Raw genomic sequence first — 16,764 nt, forward strand, 5'->3', positions numbered from 1 at the left:
TAAGGGTTAAAATACATTTAATACTAATTTTCCCCGTTTGAAACACTCAGTATTTATAATTTATGCATCAGAAATGTATAGTTTGACAAGGTAAATAAATTACCAATAAAAACATTTGCAGTCTGTCATCCAAACTGATAATAATCAAAACATTACTGAAATATAAGTTTGCAAGTCCACACTCCATAGTGGTTCCCTGTAAGAATTCTTCTGGACTAACTCTTTAATTTTACATACACTGTCCACTTCATGCTATAGAACAGTGTTTCTCAAAGTGGGGTCCGTGGACCACTGGTGGTCCGCAAGCGATCCCAAGTGGTCCGCGAGCAGACATGGTAAAATATAATACAGATGAGTTGTTTGCAATATTGAACCAACTTGTATGTAAATCCAAGCAGTTCTGCAACACTGTCTGTGTAAGCGACAACACTTTAAATCTTATGAGTCCTCTGACACAATAAGCAAGGTGCAAAGACAACAAGCAAGGTGGTTCAGTAGACCTATTGTCTAATATAGGCTACTGCTGTTTTTTTGTTGTTTGTTTAGGTAGGTGGTCTGTGATTTTTGTTTTATTGGTTAAGTGGTCCTTGGCCTTTTCACCATTTCACTCACTATACTTTCCAAGTACATTAGAAGTATTTGAACATGTTAAATAAGTTGGTGGAAAATATGCGGATCAAAAGTGTAACAAGTTAAACAACCACAGAAGGAGAGAATACCTTGTACACCCACTGTGCTACACACATGTAAGGATCAAAAGGCACTGTGAATATTGTGTGACAACAGACTGAAGGATGATGACAGAGGCCAGGGGACCGAGAGAAGGGCCATGTGCAGATAAGACAACTGGAAGACACTGCCCTCTGCTGATCAGAAATTAAAGGACCACATTCTCTTCACTTGGTGTTTACCGACGGACACACACACACAATCATATATTACTGGAACTGAGTGTCAAGTTTCATTACAAAATACATACTTTTTTACAGGCTTCACATTTTATTGGGAAAGAGGGATTAAGTCAAACATTCCCCTTTACTCAATCTAAACAAATGAATGAGCCATCTAAATTTGGTTTGAAGTTGGTGAGTGAGAGTGAGGGAGTGCACACATTCACGACTTATGTGAGATGCATTAGGTACATTGGATCTATAATGGCAACATAACCACAAAGTCAATAAATCAACTTCCTGATCCAAGTCAGTAATTGTTATGTATATTATAAAAGTACTTAAACCCCTGTCCAAATACACATTTGGAAATGAATGCCACACATTCCTGTATTGCACATTTCCAATCAACTGGGCTAAAAAGGTTTTGGATTTTATGGCATACAACCTTTGCAAAATGTTTCACTAGCAAATATAATATTGCACTTCATTCACACAAGACAATGAGTAAAAAAAAAAACATGTTTACAGTATTGATATTAAAAACGTCACAGTTTCCTTGGTCTAAGGCAGCTGGAAAATCCAAACAACAGCAGCCATAAACACCAGATTCACTGTTTGTTGTCAAATGCTTAGATCACATTTGGACTGAAGCCTCCTCTTTGCCGTGTGAGGCAAACATTACCAACCAATGCTTCAATAAAAACACAATGTCTGCCCCCCATTAATCTGATGTGCTCTTCTGAGGACACCTCCCCTCTTCATCTCCCTTTAGCAGTGCATAGCAGAGCCTGTGAATTGTAGTTTAAGATGAACTCTAAAAATAAATGATGTGTCAAAGGAAAATGTGCATTTGGGGAAAAAGGGGGGTGCACAGGTGTATTAAGGGGAGAGATGCTCCGTTCATTAAGCAGGAAGAGGAAATTACATCATCATGAGGTCGCCCTCTAAAATGGCTTGTCCCATCAGTGACGAGTGTTCTCCCAGTTGATAGAGCCATTGCTCTTCAGTGTGCAGTCCTCCTCAGTGCATTGGTCCTGAGGCACTGGTCACTGCTGCTTCTGGTCCCTCCGAGAACATTGCTTGTCTATTTGGGACTGGTTACAATAGCACTTCACTTAAAGACAAATCAACAGCGCGGTCATGTCAAACCTGACACTGAGTTTGGGTGCACCTGGGCACTCTGTATCCAGGTGCTCCTCCAGCCAATCCCCACAGGCATCTAGCAGCTCTGTTGGACGCCAGGAGAGGCTGCGGTCAGAGCAGAGCTCCTTTAGAGTGGCGAGATCGAGAGAACGCTCCGGCCGCCTCACTGGATCCTCGAGAGCCCGCTGGCCACAAGCAGCTTGAAGGGGATGGTGGAGCGAGACACAGTCAGGGGCAGTTTGTGGAGGCCTGTGGACACACAAAAAAGGGCAAAAAAAAAAAAAAAATGCAGATATCAGTTCAATCTGAGCTCCTAGTGTAATGTTAAACAAAACAAAGCCAAACAGCCAGAAGGGTTTTTTTTTTAAAAAAAAGAGGTAAAGAGAAAGCAAGCAAATGAGCTTTGAGAACAAAAGCTGAAACAGTGGAGGGAGAGGCAGGGGCAGGCTCCTACTGAGCAGAGGAGATGCTATCTGAGCGCTGAGGAGGGCGGGGGTGTGGAAGCGTGCAAGTGAGAGCGCGTGCTGGACAATCGTATTGGGCTGCCGTGTTTGTGTTGGGCGGAGGGCTCGAGTGCATGAGCTTGAGGGTGTGTGTGTGACTCTGGAGCACACACACACACACACACACAGAGGGGCCGGACGGCCCAACCCATAGGCCCCTGGGGGCTTGTACTGCCCTCCTGGCCCCATACACCTTCCTGAGAGAATTGTGCACTTTCTATCTGAGGAAGAAAGACCAGCCCATAGGGAAACACAGGCCTGTACAGGAACACCTAGAGCACACAGGCATGTCATAAAATGCTGACAAATGGCAATACACCTGCTAAATTCTCAGGCATATTCAAACACACCTGTTACATGATTAGCTAATATCAACACATCATCCTTTCTTGGTGGGACACATGTAGTAATATACTGAAGCACTGACATAACTAAATGAACAGTATGTAACAATGTCACCTTTCAGCTAATTTTCTACGGACAACTAACTCTGGGGTCATCTTCACATGACCCTATACCATGTACCGGTAGGTACCATGTAGTTCTGTGGCTCAGTTCAAACCACCCTGTGAAAGAGTAAGCAAAACCTTCACAGCACTACATTACCAATCGTAACACTAAAGACACCAGTTGAACTTCAATGGCAGCTGTGCTACTGTTGATGTTTGCATGGTTTTTACATATCTTTTGTAGTTACCTTGCAACTTTTAGACCAGAACTCCTCGCTGCAGCTTTAAAGTATGAGGAGATGTGGGGAAACTCCCATTACAATGCACAACATGCTAGCACTCCTGTCCACCATCCCCTTTATGCCTCATGCCTTTACTATACAGCTTTAGCGATGCAATCGTTCATACTCACAGAGCCAGACAGACACACACAGAGACAGAGACTGACAGGGAGGCTACAAAGGGTGCGCAGCCGTTCACCTAACGTAAAAATAGTTTTAGAAGGCTGGTCTAATTTTTTCGAACACACGTGCTGCCATCACGTCTGGTGTAGCCACACTCTTAAAAGGAAGGTGTTGTCCCTATCTGGACACAGAGATGTGTTAAAAAGAGACAACGCAAGTGGTGTTGATTCAACGCAAGTTGTGCTATTTTCAACACACTTTGTGCACAAATTTAAAAAGGAAACAACACAAACTTGAGTGGTCCCTATCTGGACACAGAGATGTGTTAAAACAACGCAAGTTGCGTTGTTTCCAACACATTCGTTTTAAGAGTGCAGCTCTATTGATTATAGTGGAAGCTAATTGTTGCGGCAGATGAGAGTCACGCGAACGGAACGCTTCAGTTACGTGCCCCGGTGTAGCCCCCCCTGTGAGACTGAGAGAGACTGACCAAAGGCGCGGATGAGCTCCCGTTGCACAGCCCAGGTGAGCGTGTTCATGAGGCACGCCGAGGTGAGGCCTGCAAACAGCACATTGTACAGGAACACAATGTGAAAGTTGCCGAGCCAGTTGTAGCGTCCAAAGTCTCCCAGCAGATCGAACCTGGTGATGCCTGGGAGAGAGATGAAGTGGAGAGGTCAGGGGATAACGAATGGAACACCCTTTAGATCACAGGCTCTAAGCTGGTGGGTCACAAAATCATTCTGAATAGGTTCTGATGTTGCCCTTACTACACTTTGAATATGAAAGCCTATTATGTTTACACTTTTATGCTAAAAATATTATGAAATACTATGTATAGGCCTATGTGTATTTACTAGCCAGTATAATAAATCTGAAATAAAACAAATGTGGGTCTTGACTCAATGACCAAGGGAAACTTAAGGTCCCAAAGCCAGACTGATTTGACCCATTTCATACATGCTCTAAGAAATCAGAGGTTTGGGTTAGGAATGGTATGCCCTCTTGTGGCCATTTGTGTTCAGTGCCTCACACTAAAATGATTAAAGTAATTCGACATAATGTAATTCAGAACTTAACCCACATCCACAGAATTCACAAATAACCACAGATAAAAATCAACATCTTAAACACTTTTTAAAATGCCCCCTCTTCACATTTCTCAATGCTGAATACACAAAAAGGCAAATCTAGTTTAACTCATTGAATGCCAAGCTGTTTTTGGAAGCTTTGTCCTAGAGTGCCAGCAATCTAGACCATTGTTGGTGATTTTTGTACAGCCACAGCATATTCTGTGTTATAGCTATGAACAAATACAATGGCTCGTTTAAAAGGTGAGACTTTAAGCTCTCAGTGGGTGCAAACCGTGTATTTCTACACGCCTCTGTTCCTGAGAAATCCCAAGCTAAACAGTGGCTAGTTTTAATCAAAATTGCTGTTTTTTTCTAGAAATGGATATAACGTCTTTCAAGAAATATTAAGTGTTGCCTGTAAACTTTCCGGGAAGTGATCAGCGAGACCTGGCGAGACTGCCACCTAGTGATAGACCCACGAAAATGGCCTGGTTTTGAGATGACGTGCATGCGTCACTGATTCGACCCAAAGCGGCAACCGAGTTATGATAAAATGTCCAGATAAAATGTCTAGAGTTTTCGATCGTCATATATTTCATTTCCATTCATCACAGAGTTCCCAAAATCACATATAAAAGTGTGTTCGAGTGTCTAGACAATGCAAGTGGTGTTAAAAGCTAAAAACGTAATATTACGCTTTTGGCACTCAAGGCATGGGAAGGAAAAACGTAATATTACGTTTTTGGCACTCAATGAGTTAAAGGTTAATGTTTAAAAGTAGGAGTTGAGATTTTCATTGGGATCATACACCAGAAAAAAACACCAGAAAAAAAAAAGAAAACTAAAAAAACATGTCTGAGAATTCAAAATCATGAGGGTTAGCTTACCAAGTGTCCGGGAAAAGACAGGCAGGGCTGAGCTCAGCACCAGCAACGACACACAGTTCCCAATGATCTGAGGACAGAGGCGGAGACAGAGACACAGTCAGACCCTGAACTAAAATGTAGCTTACAGGTTTAGAGGATGTTAGGGAGGGTCTGTGAGGGGTATGGGGACCTGTGTACCTGTGTGGGGTATGGGGACCTGTGTGGGGTATGGGGACCTGTGTACCTTGGTGAGGTATGGGGACCTGTGTGAGGGTATGGGGACCTGTGTGAGGTATGGGGACCTGTGTACCTTGGTGAGGTATGGGGACCTGTGTGAGGGTATGGGGACCTGTGTGAGGTATGGGGACCTGTGTACCTTGGTGAGGTATGGGGACCTGTGTGAGGGTATGGGGACCTGTGTACCTGTGTGAGGGTGGTGTCCTGAGCACGAGGCAGCAGACCTGAGAACAGCGGGGAGCTGTAGAAGCCCACCACGGATGACACCATCAGATAACTGACACACGGCAGGTCAAGGACAAAAGCAATAACCAACCGCGACCTACAAAGCTTCAGCACACGGACTTCAAATGCGGTAACAATTGACTTGAGTTCTAACTGCAAAAAAACTAGATACTAATAAATCATTCAAAGAACTTATGCTGGCAAGAGAAGGATGGACTCTTACAACCACTTCAAATACTGATGGCCCCCCGCATGTGATGAGAAAACAAAGTTGTGTTATGCAAAACAACAGAAGCGTGGAAGATCAGCATCACCAAACAGAGGTGGAGAGTAAACTGCAGGTGGGTGGTGTTTCCAGTACCAACAGTGACTACATGTTACAGAGACCATGCGAGTTGGAGACAGAGGGAGAGCACACAGTGCATATGCCTACCATAGGTAAAGAATAAAGGATAACACATTATGCTACTAGTGTTGTCAAAAATGCATGCCTGTGTAATTGTTGTGAATCATTTGCTAACTTTAATGCGTTAAAATAAATGAAAGCGGCAAGTCAACAAATCAGTGAGCCGTATGTGATTTGCAGCAGTGTCTGTGACTAGTAAGGCTGTGTAGTCTGAACGAGGCTTTTTCAGGGGTAAGGATACAGAATGAGCACCACTTCCACGGCTGCTCCCAGGGAGCCGAATATGGAGAACGAGGCCATGCCCAGCCGCGGGTCCTTGAGAGAACATGAGGAACATGAGGCATGTCAATACAATGGATCTTACATTCAAGAACCAAGACAGTTAGTTACATAGAGTTTGCCCTGAGTTTGCCTGCCCAACCCGATTTCGTTTCACTGTCTCTTTTTGCATAGTTTGGTTGGGTCGGCAGCTGAAGTGACGTGAATCAGTTTGCATGGGTGGGCTGAGTGGGTAGGCCCATTGAGTGTGAGCACGTCATAGCTGCAGTTACACAACTGGGGCAGCTCACCTCCATTCCTCTGGGCATGGCCGTCTCGTAGAACAGCAGCTCCAAGATGTGGAAGCACACCATCAGCACACACACAACCTGAGGAGACAAGCAAACATTACTATGCTTTCTGCAGTGCTGAAACACACACACACACACACACACACACACACACACACCTCTTACCGTTAGAGCCAGCAGCAGGAGCATGGCCAGTGGGTAGCCCAAGTTACGTTGCCATGGGGATGCCCTCCTCCGCATTTCTGCGAAAGGATAAAAGTAATGATGAAATAGTAGGGAACTGAGTTCTACTCACTGTGTGCATATGTGTGTATGATTGATACATATATATGCGTGTATGGGGGTGGAGGATGACTTGCCTAAAGCAATGCGTTTGGCCTGCACACTGAGAAACTGCGTCTTCACTGACTCCATATTAATCCAGCATGAGGCATTGTCTGAAAATGCAATTCAATTAAAATAAAAAAATAAAAACAGCATGAGTGAAGAGGTGGATAAAGCATCTGCTAAATAAATTAATAAATTAAATGTAGATGTATGTGAGAGCCAATCACAACAATGGGGGGGGGAATGTCAGTAGCGATGCAACTCTAAAATGAGGGACAGCACAGGCACAGTGCTCCGCTGTCATTTAGCGCTTACTTATCCAGCACCCACCCCACTGGAGTGGACCCCTCCACCCACCCACCCACTCCACCACAGCCCCACTCACTCTTCAGCTTCCTGTGGAGAGAGGCCTCCTCCAGCACTGCACAGTTCATAGTCTCCTCCACATTCTCCAGCAGCTGCACACACACACACACACACACACACACACACACACACACACACACACACACACACACACACACACACACACACACACAGAAAGATACAGTCATCCTCTGATGAGCCACCCACACAGACCCCCCAACTCTAGCACAGCTGAGACAAGCATCAGGGGGAAGGAATCACTGGCCTGCCCAGAGAGAATGCTCTCCTGCAGGCTTGGAGAGGGACAGAGGGTCAGCCAGTCTGGGGGGAGGGGGTGGTGACGCATGGACTCACCCGAGGTTTGACCAGCAGGCTGCCAGTGATGCTGAACATCCGAGACAGGCCGAAGGGAGTGCACACTACACAGAGAACACACAGCTGTCAGTACACTGCAATTGGGAACAATTCGACTTCCTTGTTGTTGTAGTATTTAATGTGAACATGTGTGGTAGCGTGGATAAGGAGCCGGGCTAGCATACAGTAGCCTGAAAAGTTGGGTTCAATTCCCGGCTTACACTGTTGTGCTCTTGAGTAAGGCCCTTGTAATATAATCGACATGTTGTTGTTTTGGATAAAAGCGTCTGCTAAGTGAATAAATGTAAATGTAACAATTATGCTCTAAATGGCAAAAGGAATACAAGCATGGAATCTACTCCAACATGTAGGAGAAAAGCACCACACTTCAAATAGCAGTCATCCTTAAAAAGGAGGACACTTGATGTGTACTTACGTAAGAGTAGCAGCACTCCAAACAGTGAAATGCCTGAGTACAGGTAGGGCAGGTAGTATTCCCACAGGTCTGAGAAAAACACACATCAGCCCCATTTAAATGAACATACTGGATATAAACAAAAATAGGACTTTCTGCTGGTGTCTACACACACATGAAAGGACTTAGTGAAGTGGTGTTAGACTGATGGGGACTCACCGTAGAGGCTCTTCCTGGCTGTGTGGTGGTGCAGCAGGGCCGACGCCACCCACACCATGCCCAGTACCAGCAGGCTCAGGAGCAGCAGCATGACCGCGGTCTCATACACACGGGACATCACGCCCTATCACACACACACACAAAGCATGCATTAGAGATGCCCAATGTTTTAGACAGCAGAACATTACTTATCTTGTGTATTAAGTAACATTTTAGGAAACGGGAAGGTACCTTTTTAGATCCTGCAAAGCCCTCCGACTCGAGGAAGAAGTAGGCAAAGGGCATGAGGAAAACCAGAGAGAGGTTGGAGAAGAGGAAGACCAGGTTCCACAGGCCTGATAAGGGACAAATACCACTTTCATGAATACCACTCTATTTTTAGAGAAAATACCACTGGCATGACTATCGACTGGAAAGTTTAAGCTTATAATTCTGGATTTACTTGAAGATATCATTTTTAACCACTAGGAGGTGCATGTGTCTCCAACATCTTTATCCTATTAACACCTCACAAAACAAGTTTCGGAAGGTGGTCAGTGTGAACTAGAGGTAGATGGGAGGTGTTTTCGGAAGTATTAAGAAAAGCCAGGGAAATGTTTTTAGAAAAACAAAAAAGGTTGCTTTGCTGTGGCTGAACCTTAACTCTGGAGCCTTCCAGCAGCTTACCCCAACTGTGTAGAAGCTGGAGAAGACACGTTAAAAACCTTACAAGTCTGCAGGCCTGACCCTTTACACACGAGATCTGAATCCTACACTAAATAGCAAGGTGCCCAAAAGCAGACATTTTGCCACCAGCCCTACAAAGCAATGCCCACACAACACACTGACCATTCTTCTCTCTTGGCCATCTGTGATGACCTTAAAAAAGGGAAATGTGTTTGTTGGCGTGTCTCCGCACGTGCGCAGGCGGTTACCGTGGATGAGGGAGCCGTTGAGCCACTGCATGTAGTAGCTGTGGGGGAAGGTGAGCAGCACCTCGTTGGACAGGATGGAGATGGGGAGCAGGAGCACGGCACACACCGCCACAGAGAGGGTGAACGTACACAGCCACAACCTGAGAGAGAGAGAGACAGAGACAGAGACAGAGACAGAGAAAAGGATTGAAAGATTATGATAAGGGTGTGGACTGTGTGGGGTGGTACATTGGAACAGTGAATAACATTGACATTGGCACCAAACACAGATAGCAGAATGACAGGCTGGAGGGGTAAAGGCCACAGAGGGTTTGATATAAATATAATTAATCCATAAATGATAGACTAAGCATCTCCTTTTGATCATGCAAACTTTAAATCTAACTCAAAAGATTCAAAGGAAAAAAGGTCTGCACTTACGCAATCTTGTTGACTGTGGCATCCTCAATGTCATCTAGGAGGAAAAAGTTGAAGAAGAAACGTTTAGGAGCTTAAAGGCCACTGGAACACATTCACAAACATACACCGTAAAATATTTGCCTTTGGTCAAAACACACCACCAAAACATTTCAAACATGCTGCGTGAGCACACTCCAGAACATGACGACATGAGGAGAAAGTCTGAGACATGATATGTTATCTGGCTAAGCTGCACCCGATGGGAGCAAGAGGAATAAGACTAATCTTTAGATAACGCCGAGACATAATGATGGCGCATGATGGCACAAAGGAGCTGATGGCCCAAATAGTACAGATATGAACAGAACAACAGTAAAAGGTTGGGAACACCTTGTTCTAATGCAGTTAAGTAGGTGGTGTATTGACAAGACTACATGAAAACTAGGTCTTTCGAGGGTTTTCTCAAATGTGGCACAAGTACAAAGAGGTGAGCTAAAATGACAGCTGGTACCCTGCAGCATGAATAGGAACACAAGTGTGTGAGTGTGGCGCAAGAGTTTGGAGAGTATTATCTTGCACATTTCCCTCCCAAAAAACCAATAAGCATGCTGGCTAAACTCCTGCTGAACCACAGCTCCACGGCCTGCCCCGCAGCCGGAGAATAGCACACACACACACACACACACACATCTGTCTCCAATATGCTGCAAGATGACGATAGGCTTTACCAATGTGGAGGTCCATTGTCACGCCATGGCATGTTTTTCAGTCACTGCAGAACTGAGAGCAGTTCGACTCGATTCTGGACTGAACAATAATACCTTGAAGCACAATGGTACAGAACGTGGCGTTTTGTACAGGTGATCTATTTACAAAACTGCAGACCTGTAGAACACTGCTAGAGGGCAATGGGGTTGTGTGGAGGTGGGTGTAGGGGGTTGCGACAAAATGAGGTCTTTGAGGTTCGGTGCATGTTTGTAGTAGGGGCCTCGGGGCTACGCTGTGTCTGGAGGGGTATGTTTATCAGGGCAGGAACATTCAGGCGAGTGGACAGGAGAGCAGGAGACGTTGCATAACTCTGCTCCTTGAGTTATTTGGGGCCCCGGTGTGGCCACAGAGCACCCCCTGTTTGTTGCGTTTGGGCATCAGAGTGTGGAGTAAGGACACAGGGTAACCTATATAAGCATGTTCCTCAGAGCAGAAAGAGCTGGAGCATATTCAGTGTGCGCAGAGGAGGCTGTGCTTGGACAAGGTTACGCAACGCAGCTCCACTCAAAGCAGAAGGGAGCAGGAGAAATCCATCTGGACCGAGCATTCCTCCTTTTAGCAAAGCTTTTGGGGAGGATGTTTTGATGTGGGAGTGCTTGGATAGAGAATAAAATCTAAACGAAATTCATCATTGCCTCAAGGTTGTTGGTACTCACCAGTGACAAACTCTGCATTTTTCTTGAAGTGGGTGAGAATAAGGTAGGACACGATGTAAAGGGAGCTGAAGAGAATGACACAGATCTGTGGGAGAGACAGGGGGGAAAAGAGACATGAAAACACCCACTGCAGCTCTCTGAAATCACTTTTTCCTCTGAGTACAATTAGGGCTAAAGGAGGGTCTGGTAGAACGTGCCTTACTGAATACTAGGGGTGTAAAGGTACACGTATTCGTACCGAACCGCTTAGGCACAGGACGTTAGGTTCAATACAGAGGTGTACCGAATGTACAGAATGCAGTCCATCACAGTAATCAACAGTAGGCTTTTTTGCTTGTGGACCATGTTTCAAATTCGAGTTCCCAGACAAATATATTTAGTGGAAAACCATGTCAATTTAGCTAATTAACATAAAAAAACATGACTTTCAAAATACTCTTCACGTTGCGCATCAGAAATACTCTCAGTGAATTTTAGGTTAGCTGTACCTACAGACTTACTGTACCAAAAATTAACTGAACCGTGACTTAAAATCCGAGGTACAGGTGGTTTGTGTACCATTACACCATTATAAAATACCTTGCATACCAGGTTAGCAAATACAACTCTGTGCCCTAGTTGACAAGACATAGCATGCATAGATTTGTGCAACGCAAAATCATATACCGGTAAGTGGAATGGACAAACGTGTTCATAAACAAACAGAACATCTGGAGTGGGCCTGAGCTTCGAGACAACATGGTCATGGACAACCAGTGAGTGGGGCAGTGACTTATCAGGCTGTGTGTATTTAGAGTTCCTCTGGTTATCTGACGGCATGAATGGCAATCCTCCACCTGACACTAGCGCACAGCTGCTTATCTGCATTTACAGCAGTATGACATAAGAGCCGCTTATCACGCCCTACTGATGTGCATGGTTGTGTTTAATGTACAGACTGGAGAGGCCAAGGGATAAGTGTACATTGTGTGTGTGTGTGTGTGTGTTTACAGACACATGTGCAAACAACATGTGTAAGTGGGACAGAACAGGTCAATCGACACAGTGAGAAGGAGCCAAAGTAATACAATAGAGTGAGTAAAGAATAAAAGACAGGACAGAACCTACAATGGAGGTGAAATATTACAAAATGGTTGTGAAATTAGGTTGGGTAGTCACTCCCATGTACTATAGTGAGCTGATGGTCTTTAAATGAATACAGTTCTCAACCCTCTACAGAGATGGACCAGACAGATGGAGTTCAAAGATTATCGGTTTATCCCAAATGAGACAGGGAAAGGGGGTGAAAGTTACGGACAAGGATTAAAGCAATGACTGAATTGACAATTAGTACAGCACACAGTACCATGTAATCATGCCACAAAAAACCCTTAAAACCTAAAATAGACAGCCACCAACATCCACTGTAGATGTGTTTTTCAGAAGTCAGATACTTTTGAAACTTTTTAAAAATATCAAGTAATTAATCTTTTTTTTTTTTAACAAATGTTTTTTTTTTTGCTTAACGTTAACCTAGGGGAAAAAAAAAAAAAAAAAAAAAAAAAAAAAAAAAAAGAGTAGAAAAATAGAAGCACTTTGCTGACAATGCAGTATCTCTCTTACCAGTCTGAGCACACGGCAGGAAGTGAAGAAATGCACTGAAAGATGTTCAGTGAAAATCACTAGGATCTCCAGGCAGCAGGATGATGTGGAAATGACCCATATGTATGCACAACCATGACCTCTACTCTAAAGTCCCACTGTCTCTTTTGAGGAAGCCAAAGTCTTTCAGTTTGAAACCTTCACATGTATCTCATGTGAGTCTCTATTTAAGAACTGTTGAAAGAAATAGGCCTTAGTTTTCCAGTGCAGTTGTGCACCACATGCAACACAAAACAAATTGGCTTCCCATCGAAGGAAGAGGTGATGTCCCATGCATCCTCTTGGACTTCAGAGGAACAGAGGGGGAAAGGAAATAAGGGGGGGAGGTGTCGGCAGGATGCAGACATTTCACTTCTAATAACACAATAGTTGTGAAAAACCACCCATGGGTAGAACAGCCCTGACACAAACAAGAACGCAGAGAGAGCCCAGCCTCACTCTCCCCCAGCGGTCCTGGAGGCAAGGCGTCAATGTTCCACAACAGCTCAATCAGCTGCAACCCAATCCCACTGTAAGGACATCTGTACTCTAGGCATTGGGTATCACAACAACCATTGTTTAATGCTCTTGATGCCAACGCTTGCTGCCTTAGTTGTACTCGACTGCTACATGCCTCTAAACGCAAACATGAAGCTGAAGTCCACACTAAACACAGTACCAGCCCACACACACACACACACACACACACACACACACACACACACACCCTTAATCCTATTACTCATGTCTAAAGGAAGACCATTCATTTAATAAAGAATAGCAGTGTGAGAACAAATGGGAAGGGAGGGCACAAAGTTGAGTGGGAGCTGGGATCAAACATAAGGGTCTCTTTACATCCGACAGAGACACTGCCTTTGTCTGACCCACTTATGGCCGCCCCACAATTAAATTTTGGTGGACAAACAAAAGGGGCTGCCACATGTAATCTAGTGGTACAGACAGCCAGATGGACCCATGTTTAAACGGCAAAAGAACTGGATTGAAAATGGCCAGTACCTTGATATACAGACCTTACAGATACCAGGGGTAATGGACAAGGGCATCATCAACCGTTGTTTATTCAGGGGAAAATTGACTGAGCATTAAGCCCTTTTAAAGCAAAGCCCTGACTTTACAAACAAAGAGAAACAAACAAAAACAATGATGTGCTGATAATAGCTTGAATTGATCTAGGGTTCCTCAAAAGAGGAAGCAAACAAAGTAGTGTCTGACTTAAATACATGACACCAACAATGCAGACCATTTGAGGCCATCTCTCTGCCTGGCCATGTGGGAGAAATACCTTGTTGCATTACATAACTTCATGCAGTAAAAACCTATACTTCCAACAATGCAAGACCAAAATACAGACTACTTCAATAAGTGTTAGGCGATCAACCCCCCCCCCCCCCCCCCAAGGGACTGAGTTTTTCCGTCATTAACAAAAGAATGGAGTTTAGCAGTTAGGTCACATGGGGCCACCATGCTATTTGACATTATAAGGGGGATCAGCTGTGATACACCCACGTGCTGGGGCAGATTAACTAAAAGGTGGCAAATGGGCACTGCCAACCAGATGAAGTCTGCAAGTCTCCAAGACGTTTAAACATTCTTTATGCGTGTGCTTGTTGAAGTTCTCAGCTTTTCATTACTGAGAAACTTTTAACAACCATCTTGGTGGGGAATGTTTGGTAGCACTGTGACACTATGTGCTATAATGCACATTTATGGCCTCCTTACATCAAACAACTTTGACAAGATTTGGGAAAGATTCTCGAAAGATAGAAGTCTTTTGAGTAAAGCTTGAATGGGGGCATTAGTTAAAATACTACAATCTTTCAAGAATCTTTCCCAAATCTTGTCGAAGTTGTTTGGTGTTAGGTGGCTATTAGAGTTTGGGTTGAATTACACAATCCTTTGCTACACACAGAACAACAGCTACAGGAGAAAATGGCTAAATTCAATACAAGAAAGGCATTCCTGCCTACTTACAGCCTGTGTGCTCCACTTGAAGCATTCTCATAGGTTACATACTCGTACAAATAGTCGTCTCCCAGAAGTTCAGGCAAGTATTTGTTTAGCAATGAAATTAGAGAGGGGTTCTCCTGCACTGATAACATAGGTGTTTTGGACACAGGAGGCTTGTGAAACTTAACAGTGTTTTCGTGTTAATCAATCATCTTCGTAAGTCGGTATATGGTTAAATGACTCATTACGGGGCGAATAAAGGCTCTCTCGCCCGCCCCTACTGCCTGTAGAAAGAATAAGTTCGGTGTATCCTACCCGCCGACCGAAGCAGGATCAGTTTACAGCACAGAGGCAGGCTAACGAAACGCTAGAGATTGTTGCAAACGTGTGTATAATGGCAGAGCTGGCGAAGAAGCAGCGAAAACCCTTGATGGAAGACGCAAAGAAAAGGAAAAGAGCTTCAGACCGAGCGAGGGGGAGTTTTGTAGAGAAAAAGCATCAGGCTTGCCTGGTGTCCCTTTAAGTACAGATACACTCAGACATATTTGAATTAGCTGAGGGTTACTGACAACTGAGTGCCATCTGTGGTTCCTCGGGATAAACAAGGCTCATCTTCAAGACAGAATAATTAGAGAAACAGCCTGGTATTGAGGTCAATGATGGGCTAAACCCAAGACTGGGATCTGTGATGAGTGTTACATTAACAAATGGGGTTGATTACACATGAAGCCGTTTTAAAGTCACTCAGCTGGTCCCAATTATCTAGACATGGCAGTTAATGGAAAAGTTAATTAAGGTATTGGCGTTTACATAAAATGGAAAAGAACACCAATCAATAAGATGAAAATAAAGTCGAAACGGGATACAAAAAAAAAAAAAAACTTTCAGAATATCTGAGCACATTTGAGTAAGTAAGAGCTGACATTAGATTGAGCAGGGGTGAAATACACCTGTCAAAACAGTAACAGTTGCAGGTCAATACATTTGATTGGAAAGTGAAGGAGACAGTACTTTCCTGGCTGCTGAACACTTCCCTTAACCAGCAACAGCCTGAGGCTGCAGGACTTCTAAAACAATGAGCAGCCATTTCATCTTCTGACCCAACTGAGGCATAATCCTCAAATTAATTTTGTCTTTATTCTTGACACAGCAAACTATACAGTATATTTAAAACTCCACATTGATTAGTCATGTGTTTATGCTATAGAATCCAGTTATAACCTTTCAAACCATTGTAAAGGACTCAAAATGGCGCTTTATTCCTGAGCTAAAAAGCCTAGCAAGAGCTAGAGTTAGGGAAAATTGGCAAGAATTGTAACAATTTATTTAATCATAATTCATGGGTCAGCTCCTTACTAGCGACTACAGGATATCAGGACTTGTGGTTCAGACCCTGACTGTTAGTATTGCAGTTAAAAAGAGACAATTTGAACCTGATGACCAACAATTCATAGACTATTAAATTAAATCGCCAACAATTTGGGTTATCAGTATATTGGCTTCTTAAATTTCAATATTTAAAGCTTTACTTTGCCTCTATGACAGTAAACTAACAATCTGTGGTGTGTGTCAAGGCACTTCGGGATATAATCTTGGGCTTTGGGAAAACATTTCTAACACTTTATTTCTCAAATAACTAATTAATTAATCAATAAAATAAATTAGAGGTGCATCTAATGATTGTTATTATGCAAGACACACACACACAAATCAATCACTCATATTAGAGTGAAGACAATGTGGTCTGTTGTGACAAAGGACAGTGATAATTCCACTAGGAAAAGCCTAAGAAAGTAAAGTACAAACCTTCCTCTCATATGCTATTAGAAATTCTACAGTAGAGAATGGATCTGTATGACTACATAAAATCATAAGAAATACCATACTTCACTGTGCGGTAGCTTTGCTTATTATTAACCCAGAAAGTATAACTTTGCTGAAGGGGCACAGGACATGTCCATTTCCTAATCACATAAACAGTGTCTGTGAT

General features: G+C 43.7%; 1 protein-coding gene across 2 annotated transcripts in view; it reads right to left on the reverse strand.

Moving 5' to 3' along the window:
* The window catches only part of lmbr1l (limb development membrane protein 1-like), a 25,052-nt gene continuing 8,288 nt past the window's right edge, over positions 1-16,764 (reverse strand). Inside the window, exons 3-18 of one of the 2 annotated variants that reach the window (XM_042098064.1) lie at positions 11,187-11,271; positions 9,784-9,817; positions 9,364-9,503; positions 8,681-8,784; positions 8,450-8,573; positions 8,252-8,320; positions 7,816-7,880; positions 7,481-7,553; positions 7,128-7,205; positions 6,934-7,010; positions 6,769-6,846; positions 6,441-6,514; positions 5,755-5,845; positions 5,353-5,419; positions 3,844-4,044; positions 1-2,285 (exon numbers count right to left, since the gene is read on the reverse strand). In XM_042098064.1, coding sequence (XP_041953998.1) covers positions 2,200-2,285; positions 3,844-4,044; positions 5,353-5,419; positions 5,755-5,845; positions 6,441-6,514; positions 6,769-6,846; positions 6,934-7,010; positions 7,128-7,205; positions 7,481-7,553; positions 7,816-7,880; positions 8,252-8,320; positions 8,450-8,573; positions 8,681-8,784; positions 9,364-9,503; positions 9,784-9,817; positions 11,187-11,271 — 1,446 coding nt within the window. In that variant the 3' untranslated portion in view covers positions 1-2,199. The remainder of the gene's footprint in view (positions 2,286-3,843; positions 4,045-5,352; positions 5,420-5,754; positions 5,846-6,440; positions 6,515-6,768; positions 6,847-6,933; positions 7,011-7,127; positions 7,206-7,480; positions 7,554-7,815; positions 7,881-8,251; positions 8,321-8,449; positions 8,574-8,680; positions 8,785-9,363; positions 9,504-9,783; positions 9,818-11,186; positions 11,272-16,764) is intronic. The other variant, XM_042098065.1, reaches the window with a different exon arrangement.

The sequence above is a fragment of the Alosa sapidissima genome, chromosome 7, assembly GCF_018492685.1.
Source record: "Alosa sapidissima isolate fAloSap1 chromosome 7, fAloSap1.pri, whole genome shotgun sequence".
Classification (NCBI taxonomy): Eukaryota; Metazoa; Chordata; class Actinopteri; order Clupeiformes; family Clupeidae; genus Alosa; species Alosa sapidissima.